Source organism: Blennius ocellaris (assembly GCF_963422515.1).
Source record: "Blennius ocellaris genome assembly, chromosome: 10".
Lineage (NCBI taxonomy): Eukaryota > Metazoa > Chordata > Actinopteri > Blenniiformes > Blenniidae > Blennius > Blennius ocellaris.
The window spans coordinates 15,460,956-15,480,495 of record NC_137659.1 but is presented as its reverse complement, the minus strand read 5'-3'; the positions used below and the strand labels follow the sequence as shown (position 1 = coordinate 15,480,495).

The following is a 19,540-nucleotide window of genomic DNA, read 5'->3' as shown; positions in this document are numbered from 1 at the left end:
GTGATCAAGTGAAAGAGGGATAGTTCACCTTTAAGGCATTATAGTACTATGGTCTTTTTCCAGCATCTTAAAGGCTTGTTGCAGCCATTTAAATACATTTTAAACTGCTCTACACTGATGACAAAGGATCAACTCTGAAGATTTTGCGTGGTGTTTCTTCATCAAGCCCGGCTTGACCCCGTAGAAGCAAAATACAAAGTTACTGAGGGGAGAGCTTGTCCCTGTGATCTTGTGGATTATTTCCAGGAGATAATGTAACCATTCGGCCATCCACACAACGTTATGGTTCACTAAAGTCCTTGAGAAGTATTAAATATTTCAAAACCTCCCAAAATAAACGATACATGGACTTTTATTCAGACGTAGCTGTTTTTGCTGGGATGAGATGGATACTTTATTAATCACCAATTCACAGTTCAGCATTAACAAACAATGGAACTGAAGATCTGTGCTCTGCAACATTGGACACTTCTGCAAATATAGTCAACATCCTTAATTAGTGTATCTTGTTTTACCACACTTATTAGACCCTATGCCATGAGTGTGATTTGGGCTATTTTACTTTGTCTAAATCTTAAGAATGACATTTCTAGATATCAAATATTCTACGTTTGTTTCTGTTCATTGAAAAGTGAAATTACCGACCATCACGAGAGTTGCTTAAGAATGTTCATTAAAGTGCAGTTGTGGAGAGAAGTCATGACGAATGCTATGAAAAATAATTGCTGTAAAACGGAGGATTCACAAAAAGTGTGAGATACTATAATGTATGATTAGGGAACAAATTGTTTTCAATACCAATGTGAACAGATATTCAAACCACAGGACGTTCATATATTTGTTTAGTAGTACTAAAGTTGTTCGACTTGTGCATGGTAATTTATTTCTAACAAATTTTACATGATTCAGAGTGAGTCCAGTATTTGGGAACGCTGAAACCCACGTGCAATTACTGTCCTGCAGGGGGCGCCGTGTTACCTTCAGCACGGTTGTGCAGTGGGCGATGTGTTATTTCAGAACTGTCCTGCAGGGGGTGCTGTGTTCACCTCAGCAGCAGCACAAACAGACATGGCGGCCTCCAGTGTGTTCAGACCTGGCTTGTTCAACCAGAAAGTCGCAATAGTCACCGGTGGAGGAACCGGCATCGGTAAAGCTATTTCCGCAGAGCTGTTGGAGCTCGGTGAGTCGTGGTGGGGAAACCCGGAGACGGTTGTTTTTTTTTGTTTGTTTTTTTTGTTTAGTTTGTTTGCAGAAACACAGAAGTGACAGCAGTGACGTGAACTTCGACACACATCCTGAAGTCGTGTCGCACTACTGAAACCTGTGAAGACCACAGCGACTGCTGTGAACATCACCTCTGTCCTCTGAGGTCATACTCCTCAACAAGTCCAGCATCGGTTTTCTTTAACATTGTGCAGTTTATTGTAACTTTTTTGTTTTTTTTCAAACTTTGTTCAGGACGTGGTGGCTTGGTTTTGATCTGGTCTCCCTCCTGGGGCTGGAACACACACACACACTTCTTTTTACTGTGTGTTCCATGTATGTGATGTTTCCACTCTTCTGTGTATTCTGTCTCCTTTTCACTGCAGTCGTGGTCTCGTCAGTTCATTATAATATAACTGGTAGTGAAGAATATGACGGACCAATCCTTCGCAAATATCGGATGAGTTTTGTTAACAATAAGACACTCCGAACCATCTTACCGAAAGCATGGACAGTAATTATAATAGATCGAATTTACAATTACCTTTAGGTATTACAGCAAAACCATGTGTGACAGTTATGATGGTTGCAGACAATACACAAAGACTGACTGGATATTTCAAGTTAAAGTGTCTTAAATCGTCCAATAATCTATGGGGTGAAAACCATCAGAACTAAATAATAATACTTCAAGCTTGTGAGGAGAGAGAGAGAGAGAGAGTGCTATAGCCTATAGGATAAAATACCATCGAAGTCAGTAGCCAGGCTCTATTTGAACTTTCTGAACAGCTCCATGTTGCATCTTGACATTTTTTTTGGTTTTGTTCCCAGGCTGCAATGTGGTGATCTCCAGCAGGAAGACCGAGAGGTTGGAGGCAGCGGCTCTGGAAATGAGACAGAAAATTCCTCCCTCGAGTCCTGCTAGTGTTACAGTTCTGTCGTGTAACATCCGCAGTCAAGAGGAGGTGGGCACAGCATCTTGCTCATTATGAAGTATTTTTCAGTGCACGGTTTAATCATGTGATTTTTTTTGTTTTGTTTGTTTGTTTTGGCCCCTCGTGCATCAGGTGAAGACTCTCGTCTCGTCGGTGTTGGAGCGATTCGGCCGAATCGACTTTTTGGTGAACAACGGAGGAGGTCAGTTTAGCAGCCCAGCGGAACACATGTCCTCCAAAGGCTGGAAGGCGGTGGTGGACACCAACCTGACGGGAACCTTTCACTGCTGCCAGGAGGGTAGGCCAGCGCACTTTTTAATACTTTTACAGTGTGTGTGTGTGTGTGTATAACCTTCATTGTGATAAGCGGGTACTCCTCCACTCACAGTGTACACGGCCTGGATGAAGGAGCACGGGGGCGTGATCATCAACATCATCGCTGACATGTGGAAAGGCTTTCCGGGGATGGCGTAAGAACCACCTTGATTAGTTTAGCCACTGATCAGTGGACTGGCTCACATATTTCCTGACAGTTTGGCCTTCTTGCCTGCAGCCACACAGGAGCAGCAAGGGCAGCGGTGGATAACTTAACCAAGAGTCTGTCTGTGGAGTGGGCGTCGTCCGGAGTGCGGATCAACGCAGTTGCACCTGTATGTACAGTGTGTAGGTTTGGATGGACGTTTTGTAATTCGAGTGTTTTAAGTGACTGTCTTCTGCGTTTGGCAACAGGGTACAATCTTTTCCAAAACTGCAATGGAGAACTACAAAGAGATCGGACCACATATTTTCAAGATGTCTTCATCCTTTAACCTCGCAAAAAGACTGGGTGTGCCGGAAGAGGTGTGTAGCTACATCGTGACAACTATAGAACATCAAGGCGACTGTGGGCTGGAGCTTTGTTATTGCTGATAATTCTGTTAACAATACACTTCAATGTTCTACATGTTCCTGATCAAATAGAATGTATTCGATTGTGTTTAGTTGCAGCTTTACACACCTTGTTTATTTCGGGTTTGTGTTGGCTCCTTGCAGAGCTCCATGAAGCCGAGTAGAAAGTAGATTTCACTCACTGATGTGTGTTGAGATTGGCAGTGATGGCTTTCTATGGTGTCGCAGTCTCGAATATTTCACTTGTTTGTTGTATTTCTTCAGATTTCGTCAGCGGTGTGTTTCCTGCTCTCTCCCGCTGCCTCCTATATCACCGGAGCTACACTCAGAGTTGATGCAGGACAGAGTCTGTACCACTCCATGTGGGAGGTACCAGGTATGACGGCATTCAAAAGCAAAACTTATCCGTCACGTTCATGTTTCACCGTTGCAGAAAGCATTACTTTGTCAAGAAAAAAACAAATGTCCATGCAGGGTTTGCTGAAGTCTGTGTGTTCTGTATGTTTATCTCCAGACCACAGTGCCTGGCCTGAGGCGCCAAAGGGGGAGAACCTGGATGCTTTGAAGGGACTGCTTGACCCACAAAGCAAACTCTAATTCACTTATCAACATCGCAAACCAACATGAATAATTACCTGAATCAACACTATAAGCAATAACTTAGCCTTTAATAAACAGGGGTTTTGGGTTGTTTTTTGTTTTTTTTTTGGGGGGGGGGGGGGTGGCGTGAAAACTGTGTGAATGGGTCATGCATCGCAAACTAATGAGGAGCATGTTCCTCTCTAATGTCTGTGTTGTGTACGTCTTCTGGCTGTGTGAAAGAGGCTACTGACCTGAAGAAAAACGTGTCCATATGAGGTGTGTGATTTATTATTGAATGTTTTATATGATTGTATATAATTGTAATTGTATGTGATGCAATTGATTGTAATAAGAAATGGTTGAAATATACATCCAACTGTTCTTAAACCCTGTTGTAAAACAGAAGGTTGTCAAAGTAGAACAGCTGAACAAATCCGTCCCACTGATCACACAATGTTAATTTTCACTTCCTAAATGTGGTATTTAAACCCATATTTGTATAGCAAGCTGCGACTTTTGTTCAATGTCACCGAATGTATTGATACAATTAAAATGGTTTTCAATTTAAAAGATGATGCGCGAAAGCGTGAGAGCATTTTGTCCCTCGCACCGTTCCGTAGATCTGCCGTAAACCAACTTCACACTGTCGTAGTCGGTTCCTGCAGCATCAGAGGTCACAACAAGCAGTTCAGGTAAAAACACTTTTCTGCGCCGAAGTCGCCTTTTTTTATTCTAATTTGTCACCAGTACAATACAGTCGGAATGCTGATCATTTGCGCAAACAACACGTTTTCGAGTAAATGTTCCAGTTTCATGTGAGCAGAGGTTTGTTGGTAGTTAGCGCTGTGCTAACTGTTAGCTTCCAGCGTTGAAGACAATATTATCTTTTATTTGGCTTAATAATATGATCGGTGATCAGGGTGAAGCTTATATTAATGTAATTAGAAACTGATAAGTAAGACTCTTAATAAGTCTTCATTTAAGGCTTTGGATGGTTTACTGTGAACACGTTTGAAGGACCCTTGTGGCTATACGTCATTGGAAGTTTATTTCTTTACAATATCTTACATTTCCTTCTGACTAACTTATTTGGATTGTCAAAATATATTTAAAATATTCCAGATGTACTCGGCAACAGCAAAAACAACCTCCAATGAATAAAGTACACGCTTAATGCACCCTTTATCATCTATTTCTCCCCTTTTTAATTATATTTAATCTTTGAATTTTTTTAATCTAAATTAAATCAGGCTACCTCGTGAATTGTGGTTTTATGGCAACAAAATAGTTTTTCTGTGATTAAAAAGAAATATATCTTAATGGATGCTTTTGAGGCATCTTTCTTTATCACTTCAGATTGTACATATCTCACTTTTATATTCTCGCATTATCCATCTTCTATATCTAGAACGCCGATCCCATCAATCTGTGGGTGAGGGCAGGGCACACCCAGTCCATCACACACTCTGACAACCACACACACTCACATTCACACCCTAGGACAATTTAACCTCACAATCATGTTGTTGTTGTTTTTTTACTGTGTAAGGAAACCAGCGTGCCTGGAGGAAACCCACACACAAAGGGAGAAAATGCAAACTCCACACGGGAAAATCTCGGCCTGTATTTGAACTCACTAGATTCTCGCTCTGTGACAACAGCTTTGGCTTTAAACATTTCATCAAATGCTGGTGAAACATGCTTTACTGAGACTCGGATTTAAAAGCTTGTCAACCAATTTATCATTGAATTGCAACGGTTTTATTCCTTTTCTAAGGAAGCTCTTTGAAAAATAAATGAAAGAATAAAAGAGATGCACGATTGTTTACAAAAGTTTCCGTAGTTAGGTGTTTACAGAAGCCAAAGAGACAAAGGTATGGGACTGTGTTATAGTTATTTTATTTCTTACAAAAGTTGTTTAATAGTACATTTATTAAAAAAAAAAATATTATACAGATCTTTCTGGATCATGAACCTGCTCATACTGAATTTAAAAGAGGTATTTATTGCAGTTTTATTTCAATTTGTAAATCACCACAATAAGATTCACGTGTCAATCCTGAAGCTATAAGCTAATGAATTTAAATGAATAATCACTACTAACATCCCTCTGTATGTCTTTGTGTTCAGCATGGGCGGTGACCACGGCCACGGCAAGATGCCGATGCCAGACTGGAAACAGTGGAAGACGGAGGGAACGCCGCTGGAGTTCACCCAGCAGAGGCTGGCAGCTCGGGGGCTCAAGGACCCGTGGGCTCGGTCCGTATGTTTAGACCCTTTGTTAGACATATCAGTGCGTTTTATTTCAACATGAATGTACTGATGTCAGTCAAGGGAGTGATTCACTTGAATTGGTATTTTTCAATCTTGCAGTCTTATCATGTTCCTTTTAACTGCGGGGTCAGTTTGTGTCTGACGCTGCATGTTGTTCTCTGTAGGAATGAGGCATGGAGGTATTCAGGCGGCTTCGCTCGTGCCGTGACTCTGTCTGACGTTCTACTGAAAGGATTCAAGTGGGGCTTTGCTGCATTTGCCGTCGCCCTGGCTGTCGAATACACCTTTTTCCCACCCAAGAAGGGTGGTCACTAATCCTCATTATTGTCTGTTGGACTGAGATCATACCGAATGGAATCTGATAATCTTTATTTTCTGTGTATTAAAATTTGCTTGATCACCACGTCACTTGAATTTCTGACCATTTTTATTTTCAATAAGGCTTTGTTTACAAAAAATGTTTTTCCCTTAACAAGCAATGATTAGGATGGAGAAAAAAGAAACTTCTTTCTAGTCCTTCTTCCTCTTTCTGCTCAGTTTTCTGAGGCATAATTTCATACATTTTACAGTCAGTATTACTGAAACCACCACTATTAAAGCCAGTAGAGTTAATACATCCAAACAAAAGTACTGAAACCAGTTGAGATCATGAACAGCTGCCCTAAGATGCTTTGCTCCTTTATGTCGCATCACGAACTCCGTCCAGTACACTGAGAGGTCGAGTGGATCAACGGGCCGGTCTTTATGAAGAGCGGACAGCTTCTGGATATTCTCTTTATACCTGAACACACACATTGATGAGGAGGGTTAAAAAAAAGAAGATATACAACACTGAGGTTTTACTGTATGAATTGCACTGTCGAGCATAAACTTGAGATGCAAACGAGTCTGACTTCGCGGCGTCCTCACCTGGTGTCATTGATGAGCTCATTCAGTCCTTGCAAAACAGTCTCTGTCGTGATGGACATAATATCCAACATTACTCCCACCCTCCTGCTTGCCATCTTCTGTGCGTTGTCAGGCTGGTCCCCAGAAATTGGCACCATCAACATTGGAACCGCATGGCACACACCCTCAAACAGACCGTGTGAGCCAGCATGAGTGATGAAAGCCCGAACTCCAGGATGTGCTAACGTACAACACAACAAATCCACATCTGTCAGTTCAACGTAGGGTACACCCCATGTCAGGTTGTGTTTCTGTGACCTCACATACCCAGTAGGTCATTCTGAGGCACCCAACTCATTATTTTCACATTCCCTGGTAGATTATCAGGAACTGGTCCAGTGTACCGCCACACTACCTGTGAAACGATGAGTTATTTGACTTCGCCTGGATTTATCCTTTATGATTTGTGTTTTTTTTAGATAAAGACACTGTACATTTTGTGGAATCTGTCTGAAGGCCTCTATGAATGCAGATGTAGTGTCAAGTGGTAGCGCTGTCACCATGGTTCCCAGAGTGAAAACCACAAACCCATGCTCTCCCGATACCCAGGGCTCCAATTCCTGCAAAACATGAGCACGTGTTCATAAATCGCACGTTCTGTGTACCATCTGCATACATTACAATGGAAGTTGAACAGTAGAAACACCAAAGAACATTTGAGTTTATGGTTTTCTCTTCTCACTCGGACTTACTTCAGGCAGAGGATTTCGGACATTGCAGTTTATTCCACCAACCAGTACTACATTAGGCATGAGGGGCCGTGGAAACTCCAGGGTGAAGTCAATCCTGTTTTGATATGACATCAATGGAGGTGTTTAAGATACTTCATCTCCCTCTAAGAGCAGCTTTCACAACAACAAATCATAGTGCATGTATTTCTCTCCAAAACAAGAATGAAGGCCCTCTGTACACGTTACCTCATCAGCCAGATATCAGACTCTGATAGCACTTGCTCTATGCCCACTTCCTCGCCTAAGAACTTGGAGGCGATTTGATCAAAGCGCCAGTAGAAGATTTTGCAAAGCAAAGGCTCCAGTAAAGCTACCTGCAGGTCAGAAGGGAGCGCAAGAGCAAACAAATGAACAAAGTGGACTGTGGGTACTTTGAAACATGCTCGTTTAACAGGTTAAATTTTAACAGGTTAGATTTTTAACGGCCCCAAACCTCAAGACCGACGTTACAGACTACTGCACTTTAGCTTTAAATAGGTCACCAACAAAAGGAGGGCAGGCATTTCTGTCTGTGACAAAGACTCTTAATTAGTCAACCTGAACATTCTTTGGGAGTTTTAAGAGGATATGTTCATAATAAGTAACATCAAAACAAAGACGCAAAGTATGAGCCAGAATTTGCAAGTACAGTTTACCAAACCAAACATTTAAAATGGAACCAAGCAGATTATTAGCAAGCTAATATTATTAAACGTGTGACAGGATGTATAATTCTGTGTATATTGACCTCACCAAAGTGTTGATGACTCTCTCCTTGAAGTTCATCTTATCTGTGTATCCAGTGAAAAAACGAGGAACATAGGAGGCTGGGGAGGGACAGCCTGCAGACTTCATATCCAGGGAACAGGGAATAGCCCTCAGCAAATTGATGGTGGGAAGACCTGAATATGATGGAGCGGTGAGTAGTGAGAACATGTAAAATGGCACAAGCGCACAGATGATGCAGCGCAAGAAAAGTCACCTAATTTGCGGGCGATTAATGAGCCCGTCGGCACCATAGGATCGGTCAAAACAGCATCAAAGTCCTGTTGAGAGAAAGAGTGAGAGGAAGCAAAGAAAGAACAGAAGATACATCTGTGGTTGTAACTAAAACCTTCAACATTACCTGCTTAAATTCAACTTGAAATATTAATGATATATCATTGTAATTTAATAGCGCTAATGCCACCTTTTTGCATTGTTAGTATTTTCCTTCTTGCAGTGTTTGTGCTTTGGCGAAACAAAGTTAACAGATGCACAACGGTGTCAGAATCTCACTGTAGGAGAAATAGCACTGACTGACAAAACATCCAGAAAACAACTTCTGTCGTTCTGTTCGCCGTCCACCTCCACCTTGGACACAGTATCAAGTGTTTCAGGTTTTCAAAGTGTGGGTTGTATTAGATTTAACAGGTATTGTGTTCATGCTGTGTGTGTGTTCACTCACCTGCTGTCCCAGGTACGAGATCAAGCTGTCATTGAACAGTAGGCTCTCCGCAGTAATGTGAATGAAGTTTGCAATTTTCTGGACCTGTGAGAATCGTCTTTGTACTTTTTCCAGGAAAGAATTTGAGGTTTTTTTCAAGATGTCCGTGTTGGAAGACATCACAGAGTCTATGTGGGTCTGGTCATAAGGAACAGGATGGGTCACAATGTGGTAATGTTTTCCGGGGCCCATTCGAATGCTGACCTCAGGAATTACCACAGTGACCCTGTGCCCTCGACGACCCATTTCTTCGGCAATGGCCTTCACGCCCACCCAGTGACTCCCATCCATTGGCACCACGAGCAAGTTACCTAAAAAAGCTGTGGAATTGATCTGTCTTGGAGGAACAGTGTCCATGCCTTCAGCTTCTTCCGTCGGCAGCCTGGAATTTCCTGCCTCAAATTCACTCTTCTTGCCTGTTGCAGCGTTCGCCTTCATCACCGCGTTCAGCAGCAAAAACAACAACACTGCTGATTTCCTCATTCTTCACCTTTCCTACGATCCGGGTCTGACTGACTTCGACGCTGACAAAGCAGCAGGGTGCAGAGACGGGGGAAAACACTCCTATTTCAAAGCTCTTGGAGCTTTCCACTCCCCTCGGGCTTCTCACTGCAGCCTGTAGAAATACCTCTGTGAATTAGAGGCTGTGTCAAAGTCCTCACATGTGACAATCTCTTGCAAAGAGATCATTGATGTTTGTTGGTCACTGGTTTAAGATATGCAGAAAAGAAAAGGCACAAATTCATGGATAACACTGAAAAGTGAGGAAAAATTGAGTTTGGATGAGCAATGTGAAATATCTTTCCACCATTTTAACACACTACAATTTAAATGAAAGTTCGGCAGTCACGTCATTGTGATGTTGATTATACTTTGACTACGTTCCCTTAATTTCACACACAGGAAGACTTCACTCACTTGTACTACTCTTTATCAATGTCAGCAGTCCAGAGGTCAAATACAGTAGTTTATTTGCTTGTAAACAACAGTTAAACATGTCTGCTTTAGAGCTTTATTTGTCTGTATGCCAGTTACTAAACAGCTCAGTCAACTGTTTCATAAAAATTGTCGTGTCATCCACTGATTGATTAATGGTTCTAGGTTTGCCCAACACTTCTAAGGGAGCAATGTTCGAATTCTCTGATAAAAATGTTTAGTATTTCTTTAGCAATAATAAAAAGAAATAGAGTAATTGGGCAGGCTTGTTTCATTGCTCGTTTGATATCAAACTTTGGTGAAGTACCTCCTGGCAATTGAATTGAGCAATTGGAATTATCATAGAGTCAATGGTGTTTTGAAATCTGTTGCCAAAAGATTTGTAGTCTACCTCTGAAACCTCTGAAATCAATTGTCCGTTCTGTGTAGTTATTAAAGCCAGAGACATTAGCTAAAATAATGTGCTGTTCATTTAGTTTTAAAACACAGATTAGCCATCTTCCATGCTTCCTTTATGTTTTCAGTTTGGCAGGAGAGCGATAAAACAAAATAGCCAGCCCTGCTGATTTAGTGGAACCCTGATCAAAGAGGATTTTACTTTCTTTTATTGCTTCATGCTTTCCTCGTGGTACAAAACTCCCTGCAGTCCGAGTTTAAATTTAATTTAAGTGGGGGATTATATTTTCAGTTTGGGCTGGAACCTGCAAGTAAAGATCTGGCAACCGAGAATCGAGGCGGCGATACTTCCGCTTCCGCCCGCGAGCTCCCTACGTCATCACGGAAACGCGGGATTGTTTGTTTTAAAATCGTGAGTACAAGAACTCGTTTATCTGTCCATTACTATGAAATATGAAGGTTTTAAAAAACGAACTCAGTGGCCGTTTGGCCTCTTCCCCTTCAGCCTCAGGTTAAAGTCGTGGCGGGGAAACGAATTAATCGAGTTCGTAGCTCCACTTCGGGGTCCTCGACATGTTGTAGAGCCAGGGACTGACCTGAAACGACTGTTTAGTTCACCTTCTCATAGAAAACTGACATAGAACAGTCTTTTTATGAATGTTATGTGTCCATATGTGGGTTCAGCTGTTATCTTAACTGGATAATATCACAATGATTAAAGCTGGATGATTCTGGAGAGCAACGTCTTCATCAATTCCTTTTCTTTCACAGCTTAATCCAGCTTGAATGGCATTGAACATGTCACAGTTAATGTTGTTGTGACCTCCATCGAACTTGTCTGTATAATAGAAACAATACAGAGAAACTTAAACTTAAAGTGCTGCCTGTTTGGCTCGTTTCTTTGGACTTCAAATCCTTGAAAATAAATAATTTTGGCATGGCCAGGCACTCAGGCATACTTTTCATGGACGTTACCCACATACTCGGATCTGTTTCTCATCCCACAAATGCGTGTTCCGTACAAATTGAGTGTTATCACTGTTTCTCTGTGTTGCAGCACACTTGACTATTGCCAGAGGTAAATAAACAAAACCCTCAATGAGTCGTCGAGGCTCTTTCAAGTGCCAAAAAGCCACCCGGACGAGCCCTCGGAGCAGTCCCTCCGATGAAGAGGTCGTCCAGCGAAGACTGAGAGGCCGGAGACCGAGGGAGACTGTTGACAAAGACAAGAATGAGTGGCGTGACCTCTTGGACATCATCGCGAGGACCCACGATGGTGACTGTGATGCTGAAGACGTGAGCGGAGTGGCTGGGATAGTGACGGATAACGGACTGGAGGAGTCGGAGGAAGACAGTGCCTCAACTTGCAGCAGCATCGTTTCTGGACCTCTAGCTGTCGACTCCCCCGAGAAACTGTGTCCGCCCCCGGGCCTGTGTCTAGCCTGTCTCACTCTCTACCAGAACGCCATGATGGGCAAAACGTCAATCAAAGACAAACTGCTCGACCGTGGTCAGTCCACCCCAAAAGAAAAATCCACATCAAAACATACTCTGTTCATACATTTAAAAAAAGAAAAGAAAATCCCATTTGTGAAACAACTTCTGTTTCGTTTTTCAGATCCTACGTCTCTGACATGTGACGAGTGGGTCCTGCTCAAAAAGTGGACCAGGGGGTCTAACCTGGAGGGGTGAGCTCCTCTGTGCTTCAACGTGCCCTGAACAAAAATAGAAACACTTTTGTTTTTGGCTCCCATTGTTTCACGACCATGTTTACGAAAACTGATATTTCTCCCTCTACGTTTACAAAAAAAACCCAAAAAACTTTATTTACATGACGTTGATATTCCACGCCGGTGAGGAGGAGGACTTAGTGAACACGAATTTAGATATTTATTTGTGAACAATATCTGAGCGAAATAAGCTAGTTGTGTTCTTTCATTTTTATATTTTTGTTCAGTGTTCCACCTGACTGCTGCTTCACTTTTCACCTGGGCAGGAAGTTCCTGAGTCGGCTCCAGTTTGGGAAACCTGTGGCGGTGGAGGAGTCACCTGGCTGCTCGAGGCCACACCCTCTCCTCCTGAGGTAATGGTGACATGTCGCGTGTTTCCACCGCAGAAAGTAGGTTAAAAAGCAGCAGCCGGCTCCTCAAACTCAGGACTATGGTTCCATGGTCCCCAGAACCCCGACGGATGGGGTTTGTGGGAAAAATGATCGTCTTTGCAGCAGCAGTTTCCGGAAAGTCACAAATTCTTGCAGTGGAAACCCGACGCATGTGATAGAACAATACAGCACCATTCAGACCCGCCACTTCATGTTTGTTTGTTTGTTTTTTTATCCTTAAGAGATTGTTTGTGTCCAGCAGCAATGGCTGCCATGCAAAATACAGTTTTTGTTTCAATTAAGGAGATTTTTCTGATCCCTCATATCAACAATCCAATTTTGAGTTTTGGCGGCTTCAAATCTGAAGGAACTTCTTGTGTTTTGTTGTAAGGAACCTCAGGTGTGTGACAAAGTCGGCAAACGAACCGAGAGGGAAGAAGAGCGGGAAGAAGAGGACAAAAAGCTCCCGGAAGCTTTTCTCTGCTAAACGGCAGCGTCTCCACGGTGAAAACGGCAGCCATTTTAACAGCGTCAGCAACAGCAGCCCAGACTGGGACAGCCAGACAGAAGCCGATGTGAGCAGGGACGTACTCTCGTCCTCGGTGACGGTGAAGACCAGCGAGCTGAGAGCAGCCAAGTCCAACCAGCCCAAAAGAGCTCAAGGGTTTAGAAACCTGCTTTCTCAGTCCCGAGGCAGCATGATTATCAAAGAATGAAGACCTTCTCTTTCATTAATCCCTGCATCTAATGTGGTTTTTACTGATATATTTGTGTATTTCTTTTTTGTTGTTGTTGATTTTGCCATTTAACTTTCATGATTTCCTTCTCATGCACTTTCTTTGTTTCTTCATGAAGTTAAAAACTATAGATTTAAAATTTCCTATGACAGTAAATGTCAATAAATGTTTTTATTTACATTCATTTTCCCTTTATTTGTCACGCTTGCATCAGCAGCACAATGTATATATGGTCAGAATGAAGTGCCTACAAACAAGCACATACAGCCAGTAAAATAAGTATTGAATACGTCACCAGTTATTTCAGTGAGTATAATTCTATAGATGCAACCGACAGTATTTTAACCAGATGTTTAAAAAAAAAAAAACAACATACATGCAATAAAATCAAATCAAGCCATAGATGTTAATGCCTTAAATGTCTTTTCACATTATTACACATTATAGAATTGTATGGAATTATTTGTACTCAAGCCTTTAGTATTTAGAGCGTCCAGACACCTGAATGAAGAGACGCATTATTCATTTTAGCCCCTTCATTCAAAATGTCTTCAAATCTTTCAGGTTTAATGAGCCTCCTCTCTGAACTCTGATCTTTAGTCTCGTTCCATAAATGTTCAGTTTGATTCGTCGGGGAGAGGCTGAAATGTTGACGCCCTCATTTTAACTTCACTTAAGACGCCTATTAATCACCCATCAGTGAGAGTGAGATATTACACTAATCTGCAGGAATTGCTTTATTACTTATTTATTGGCTGGATTTATTATTCATTTGTACAGGGTTTACAGTTAATTTATGGACATTTGCGTCCAGTTTCTTTGCATACATGGACTGTAGGTGTTCTTAATATCTGCTATCCGAATATGATCATGTCAATAGCACTTTTAGAAATATACTTTGGAAAAAGTTGTCTGACAGATTCCCTGTTCAGACCTGAAGGTGAGGGGGCCTTTCTGTGCTTGCGTTGGAGGTTCGCATGTTGATTTTCAACAACAGTACAAGTTGAATAAAGCGATGTCTAGAATCAGTTTTCGTCACTGAAGCCAGCAAAGCAAATGGAGGCACTGTAACCCAAAAAGCCTTAGACATCTTTCATAACTTCAACTGGTGTGTCTTGAGTTTGCCAACCACATTATTATTTTGACATTTTAATTGTTCTTCGTGAACATAATTTGGAGGAAGTACTGTATTATATAACCTAAACAAGGCTTCCACAACACTTTGTTGAGTACAATAAGTGAGTGAATGAATACTTGCAGGTGGCGAGGTGCGTCACATCCTGAAAACAAGGAAACTCGTTTATTTTGACGTCCAATTTCCTCTGATAAAAGGCTCGTTGTGTGTGTGTTTTGTCATGCCTTCCTATTCAAACGGACCTGGTGACAACGTGCAAGTTGTGATCGGGTTTCGTCAAAGGTGTGTGTTGGTGAGTAGAGGTGCAGAGAAATCCAGAACCAGGGGTTGAGAAACGCCTATCACGTCTTTCCTCCACAAGGAGGCGCGATTGTATGAGATTTAAACTGATCCAAGTGGAGAGCAGCACCGATATCAACACCATCACCTATATATTAAGACGAGTCCAAATGAATGCTATCGTTTTACTACAAAGGCTCGTTAATCAAGTCTTTCAAATAGTGTATTTTATTCCAACGTGCCATATTTAATGGTCACATGCTGCAAAATGCACTCAAATGTCAAATCACATCTTTCGTTTGCATCTTGCATTTTCTTTCGATTTTGTTAAATCAAAAAAATACAATAAAATAACTGCCTTCTGCAGCATCTTTTAACAAAGTGTGTAAACACTAATGCTATTTCAAGATAATATGTTGGTTGCTTTATTTCACTGGAGTGAGCAGAGCCTGAATGAAAGGCCTGTAGTATTCATTAATGGCGTTGTTTTTAACATTACGTTGTACCATTATCAGAATCCACCAGACATTACAGCATGATACACTGCGGCTTTTCATTTATGTAAGCATAAAAAAACGTGCATTTGTGTGCTAAGCAGCAGAGAAACAAGTTTACAATTCCTCTTCCAAAGCAAAACTGAATTTGATTATCGACTCTTTCGACACTGACATTGGAAACAAGACATGTTGTCATTTGAACGTCGTCAATCCACATACTGAGCTCATCCCACAAATGTATGTTCTTTACTAATGTTTGATTCTTTACATCTGAAGATGTCGAGTTTCCTCAGACAAACATGCTCCAAATCTGAGGACTTCTATGCAGCAGTGTGTTTTTTCTTCTCTCTCTCTCTCTCTCTCTCTCTCTCTCTCTCTCTGGAGATGTTCACGCTGATAGCAATGAATGCTGAGGAAGGGTGGGGAAAGAGAGAAGGAGATAAGGGCTTTGGGGTTCAGTCCTCACAGATTGACTGTTTTTTTTGTGGAGATTGTTTGTTTGTTTTGGAGTAACGTTTACTTCCAGAATTAGTAAGTTGCGAGAGGATGGGGGTTTACAGCCAAAGCTCTGCTAAAGATTGGCTGTACCACAAGCTTTGTTTCTGTTTTTTTATTTTTATTTTCACAACCCTGTTTGTTGTTTAGCACCTTGTTCCCATTTTACACAACTTCAGCATTCAAATTAAATTTGAATACATTAGTTTTTTAAAGCTTTTTACCAATTTAATAGGACTTAGTGAGCACATTGCAAGCTCCATAATGAGAGGTTTTTTGTTCTCGTCCGTTGAAATAGTTCATGCTGCCGTCAGAAATCACAAGCACACACTTGTGTTTCATTGACAGTGAGAGATCAGAGGGAGTGACACACACGCCGTGGTGTTTACCAGAATGGAGATTGATAATAATCGTCTGAACTTCTCTCTTCCTGCTCTCCCACATGTTTCTCTAGTGTCTTCCCCTCATGCACGTCCATGTGTCCATGCTTGTGTGCTTCGTATGGGACAGTGACGCAAACAGGACAAGTGAGTCCGGCTGGAGTCCACGTTCACGCTTCTTGTCCCGATTTAACCGAGCGTGGCGTTTGGAGACGCACAGATTGCTTATTGTCCCGATTCTCATCTGCATTCTTTCCTATTGCCAATTGGACCCGGTTATCACAAGCCAGAGGTCTCAAAGCTCAAACAATTCAAACAACACAGTATCCTGTGAGAGATCTACTATCGGCACCTGACACCTCGAAAACAGGAAAAACGTTTCGGCAGGAACACAGATGTGTCGGAGCCTTCGGGGGGGAGGAGCGTGGAGACGCTTATAAAACCCCAGTCGATCCAAGTCTCAACTTCACCCCGCGGAGAGAGAGAGAGTAAACGTCTCCATCATGTCATACTATGAGGTACGCACCGTTTAATCAAGTTTGTCTGTTTAATGTTCATTGACAAATGTGTGATTGCCATCATCTCGTGATCTCCCCACAGCACATCCTATTGGACTACGACTACAATGACACAGGCTCAGGTTCGGGCTCTGGCTCTGGCTCTGGGTATCTGGGAGTTGATCTCGAGGAGCCTTGTGATGTGGAGCACGCGATGACGGCCGAGCTGCAGCACGTCTTCCTGCCCGTGGTCTACGCTCTCATCTTCACTCTGGGCATCACTGGAAACGGCTTGGTGGTCATCGTGCTGGGCTGCCAGCGCAGGTGAGAGCGGCAGCGGAGGATTGTCGAGTTGAATCTTTACCCTTTGCAGTGATACGTGGTTCACGAAAGTGACTGGACGTCCCCTTCCCGAACAGGTCGAAATGCAGCCTCACTGACCGCTACCGCCTGCACCTCTCGGCCGCCGACCTCCTTTTTGTTCTGGCGCTGCCGTTCTGGGCGGTGGACGCGGCTCTGGGTGACTGGAGCTTCGGCGCGGCCGCCTGTGTCGGCGTTCACGTGATCTATACGGTCAACCTGTACGGCAGCGTGCTCATCCTGGCGTTCATCAGCCTGGACCGCTACCTGGCAGTGGTTCGAGCAACAGACACGAACACCGGCGGCCTGAGGCAGCTTCTGGCATACAGATTAGTGTATGTAGGTGAGTGTCACAAATCCAGGGTGCCTTCCGTTGATGTTTATCTTCTTTCACTGAGCATCTTCCTCTCACACAGTCACTGACTCGTCTTCTCCTTGCCTCCGCTAGGCGCCTGGTTGCCTGCCGGTTTGTTGGCGGTGCCGGATTTGGTATTCGCTCGTACCCAGGAAGGAGGAGAGGGATCCACGCTCTGTCAGAGGTTTTACCCAGCGGACAACGCTCCGCTTTGGGTCGCAGTCTTTCACCTCCAGCTCGTCCTGGTGGGTCTGGTGATCCCCGGACTGGTTCTTCTGGTGTGTTACTGCGTCATTGTCACCCGGCTGACCCGGGGCCCTCTGGGGGGCCAGAGGCAAAAGCGTCGGGCGGTCAGGACCACCATTGCGTTGGTGCTCTGCTTCTTTGTGTGCTGGCTCCCCTATGGAGCGGGCATCTCCGTGGACGCTTTGCTGCGGCTGGAGGTCCTGCCCCGGAGCTGCAGGCTGGAGGCCGCATTGGGCATGTGGCTGGCGGTGGCTGAACCAATGGCATTTGCCCACTGCTGCCTAAACCCACTGCTGTACGCCTTCCTCGGTGCTGGTTTCAAGAGTTCAGCCCGCAGAGCCCTCACTCTGAGCCGGGCCTCCAGTCTGAAGATTTTACCTCGAAGACGCCCCGGGGCCTCCACGACCACAGAGTCCGAGTCCTCCAGTTTACATTCCAGCTAGTGTTTGCTTACGTTGCTGGTGTATGTGTGTAATGTATATATTGTATATTTTGTATGTATAAATGTGTATATATTATACATATGAACACAGAGAGACTTGCTGGCTCAGGGCTCATCTCTTGGTAGAATGTTCCTCATAAATATCATTGATGTGCTGGTGTGCTTATATACTGTTGTCGATGTTTGTAATAAAATATACAAAATGATCATACTTGTGAGTGGCTTTCTTACACTTGTTCCCCATGCATGCATTCAATTGCATTCCTCTAATCCATCTCCACATATTCAGAGACACCGAGAGCTTTATCACAGAAAACACATTGAAATCAGAAGATCAATACGTCTCAATCAAACACACCCGCTCTTGACTGTACCCCCCATACCTGCCCACGTGTTACAAGACCTCCAATTTTTTACCAATAAATACTTGATGTCTGATGTGCTTGGGTGCAAATTTAGTGACTCACTTTTGCAGATAAAAAGGTGATAATGTTTCTAATAAGAATGATAGAATATTAAACGTCACCCTGTCTCGTTTTCTTTTGTTTACTCATGATCATTTATCTGAGTAACATCTGAAGTCGTTGATCCAGAGAGTGCATACTGAAAAATGAAACGCTTGACGTGTGACATACAGGCGTCCCTGAGTCAGTGTGTGTGCATAGATGTGTTTGTGTCTCGTTTTGGGTCCCCCCCCCCAAGATTTATGTTAATGACATAAACAGTTTGTTTCTTTTTTGTGGGAGCGAAGGGAGCACGGAGGGGTCAGGAGGTCCATTTTTCCAGTACTTTAAATTGCACACATACACACTAAAGTGCTTCCCACAGGCCTCCTTCCACTTGGACGTAAGAGAAACAGAAGCTGGAAGTTTAACCGTGTCCTGTTTCCTGGAGGCAAAAAGATGAGAGGAGCAGAGGATGAAGAGTTAAGTTGTGAGAGAGACACGGAGGCAAAATACAGTAAGTCGGCACGACAATGAAGTATGAGTAACACAACACGCACACACACACACACACACACAGCTCTGTCATTGCATCCGGTAATTCCCTGAGATGCCTGGTACAGAAGAGTTTGAAGACGAACGTATGCAGATGAAAATAAATAAAAGAAAAACATTTAACCTGATACCTTTCGGTGGAGTAGACCCCCAAACCCCCCCCCCCCCCCCCGCCCCCCAAACACATTTAAGTATACACATACACACACATACACAGCATTTACTTCTATTCATAGTGTATTCAAAACAGGAAAGACTTCCTGCAGCTCATTTTAGGAAAAACAAGCAGCTTAAACAATCAAACCGCAGAGCTGCGCTGCACTCACTGACACAGAGAGCTGCTAATGAGTACATCAGTCACTTATTTCAAAGACCAGAGCCAGCATCACACGTGTGTCATGAGTGGGACGCGAGACAGAGAGAAATAAAATACCACAGCCTGAATATAGTTATTCTTCAACTTTCAATCTCGGTTGTAATTGTGGCCACAACGTTTAGTCTTCAGTTTCGCCAGATGAAAGAAGCCGTCATATCTGCACCACTGATTGAGTTGATAAAAATTACAATTGAAATAACTTTTCAGAATTCATCTAATTTTCTTTTAACCGAGCCTCTTTTCATTGTGTACACACACACACACACACACACACACACACACAC

At 43.0% G+C, this 19,540-nt stretch overlaps 4 protein-coding genes across 4 annotated transcripts; 3 read left to right on the top strand and 1 right to left on the bottom strand.

The window, feature by feature from the left end:
* The first annotated feature begins 1,062 nt into the window (after nt 1-1,062).
* Nucleotides 1,063-4,164, top strand: pecr (peroxisomal trans-2-enoyl-CoA reductase). Its single transcript, XM_080503986.1, has 8 exons — nt 1,063-1,180; nt 2,035-2,168; nt 2,271-2,436; nt 2,527-2,608; nt 2,692-2,788; nt 2,868-2,978; nt 3,291-3,402; nt 3,541-4,164. The coding sequence occupies exons 1-8, from the start codon at nt 1,069-1,071 to the stop codon at nt 3,621-3,623; spliced, it is 897 nt and encodes a 298-aa protein (XP_080360112.1). The 5' UTR covers nt 1,063-1,068; the 3' UTR covers nt 3,624-4,164.
* Nucleotides 4,165-4,245: 81 nt separating this feature from the next.
* Nucleotides 4,246-6,290, top strand: ndufb3 (NADH:ubiquinone oxidoreductase subunit B3). Its single transcript, XM_080502874.1, has 3 exons — nt 4,246-4,300; nt 5,739-5,867; nt 6,047-6,290. The coding sequence occupies exons 2-3, from the start codon at nt 5,740-5,742 to the stop codon at nt 6,195-6,197; spliced, it is 279 nt and encodes a 92-aa protein (XP_080359000.1). The 5' UTR covers nt 4,246-4,300; nt 5,739; the 3' UTR covers nt 6,198-6,290.
* A 102-nt stretch (nt 6,291-6,392) lies between these two features.
* LOC308135185 (UDP-glucuronosyltransferase 1A1-like) lies at nt 6,393-9,464 on the bottom strand (the record flags this gene model as incomplete). The annotated part of the gene is made up of 9 exons (XM_080503060.1): nt 6,393-6,663; nt 6,792-7,011; nt 7,098-7,185; nt 7,265-7,390; nt 7,523-7,616; nt 7,748-7,875; nt 8,294-8,442; nt 8,523-8,586; nt 8,988-9,464. 9 exons carry the CDS (start codon nt 9,462-9,464, stop codon nt 6,393-6,395), a joined length of 1,617 nt encoding a protein of 538 aa, XP_080359186.1.
* Nucleotides 9,465-16,463: 6,999 nt separating this feature from the next.
* Nucleotides 16,464-17,883, top strand: LOC308135601 (C-X-C chemokine receptor type 4-like; the record flags this gene model as incomplete). Its single annotated transcript, XM_080503673.1, has 4 exons — nt 16,464-16,500; nt 16,583-16,803; nt 16,899-17,182; nt 17,288-17,883. Exons 1-4 carry the CDS (start codon nt 16,486-16,488, stop codon nt 17,881-17,883), a joined length of 1,116 nt encoding a protein of 371 aa, XP_080359799.1. The 5' UTR covers nt 16,464-16,485.
* Between the last annotated feature and the right edge of the window lie 1,657 nt (nt 17,884-19,540).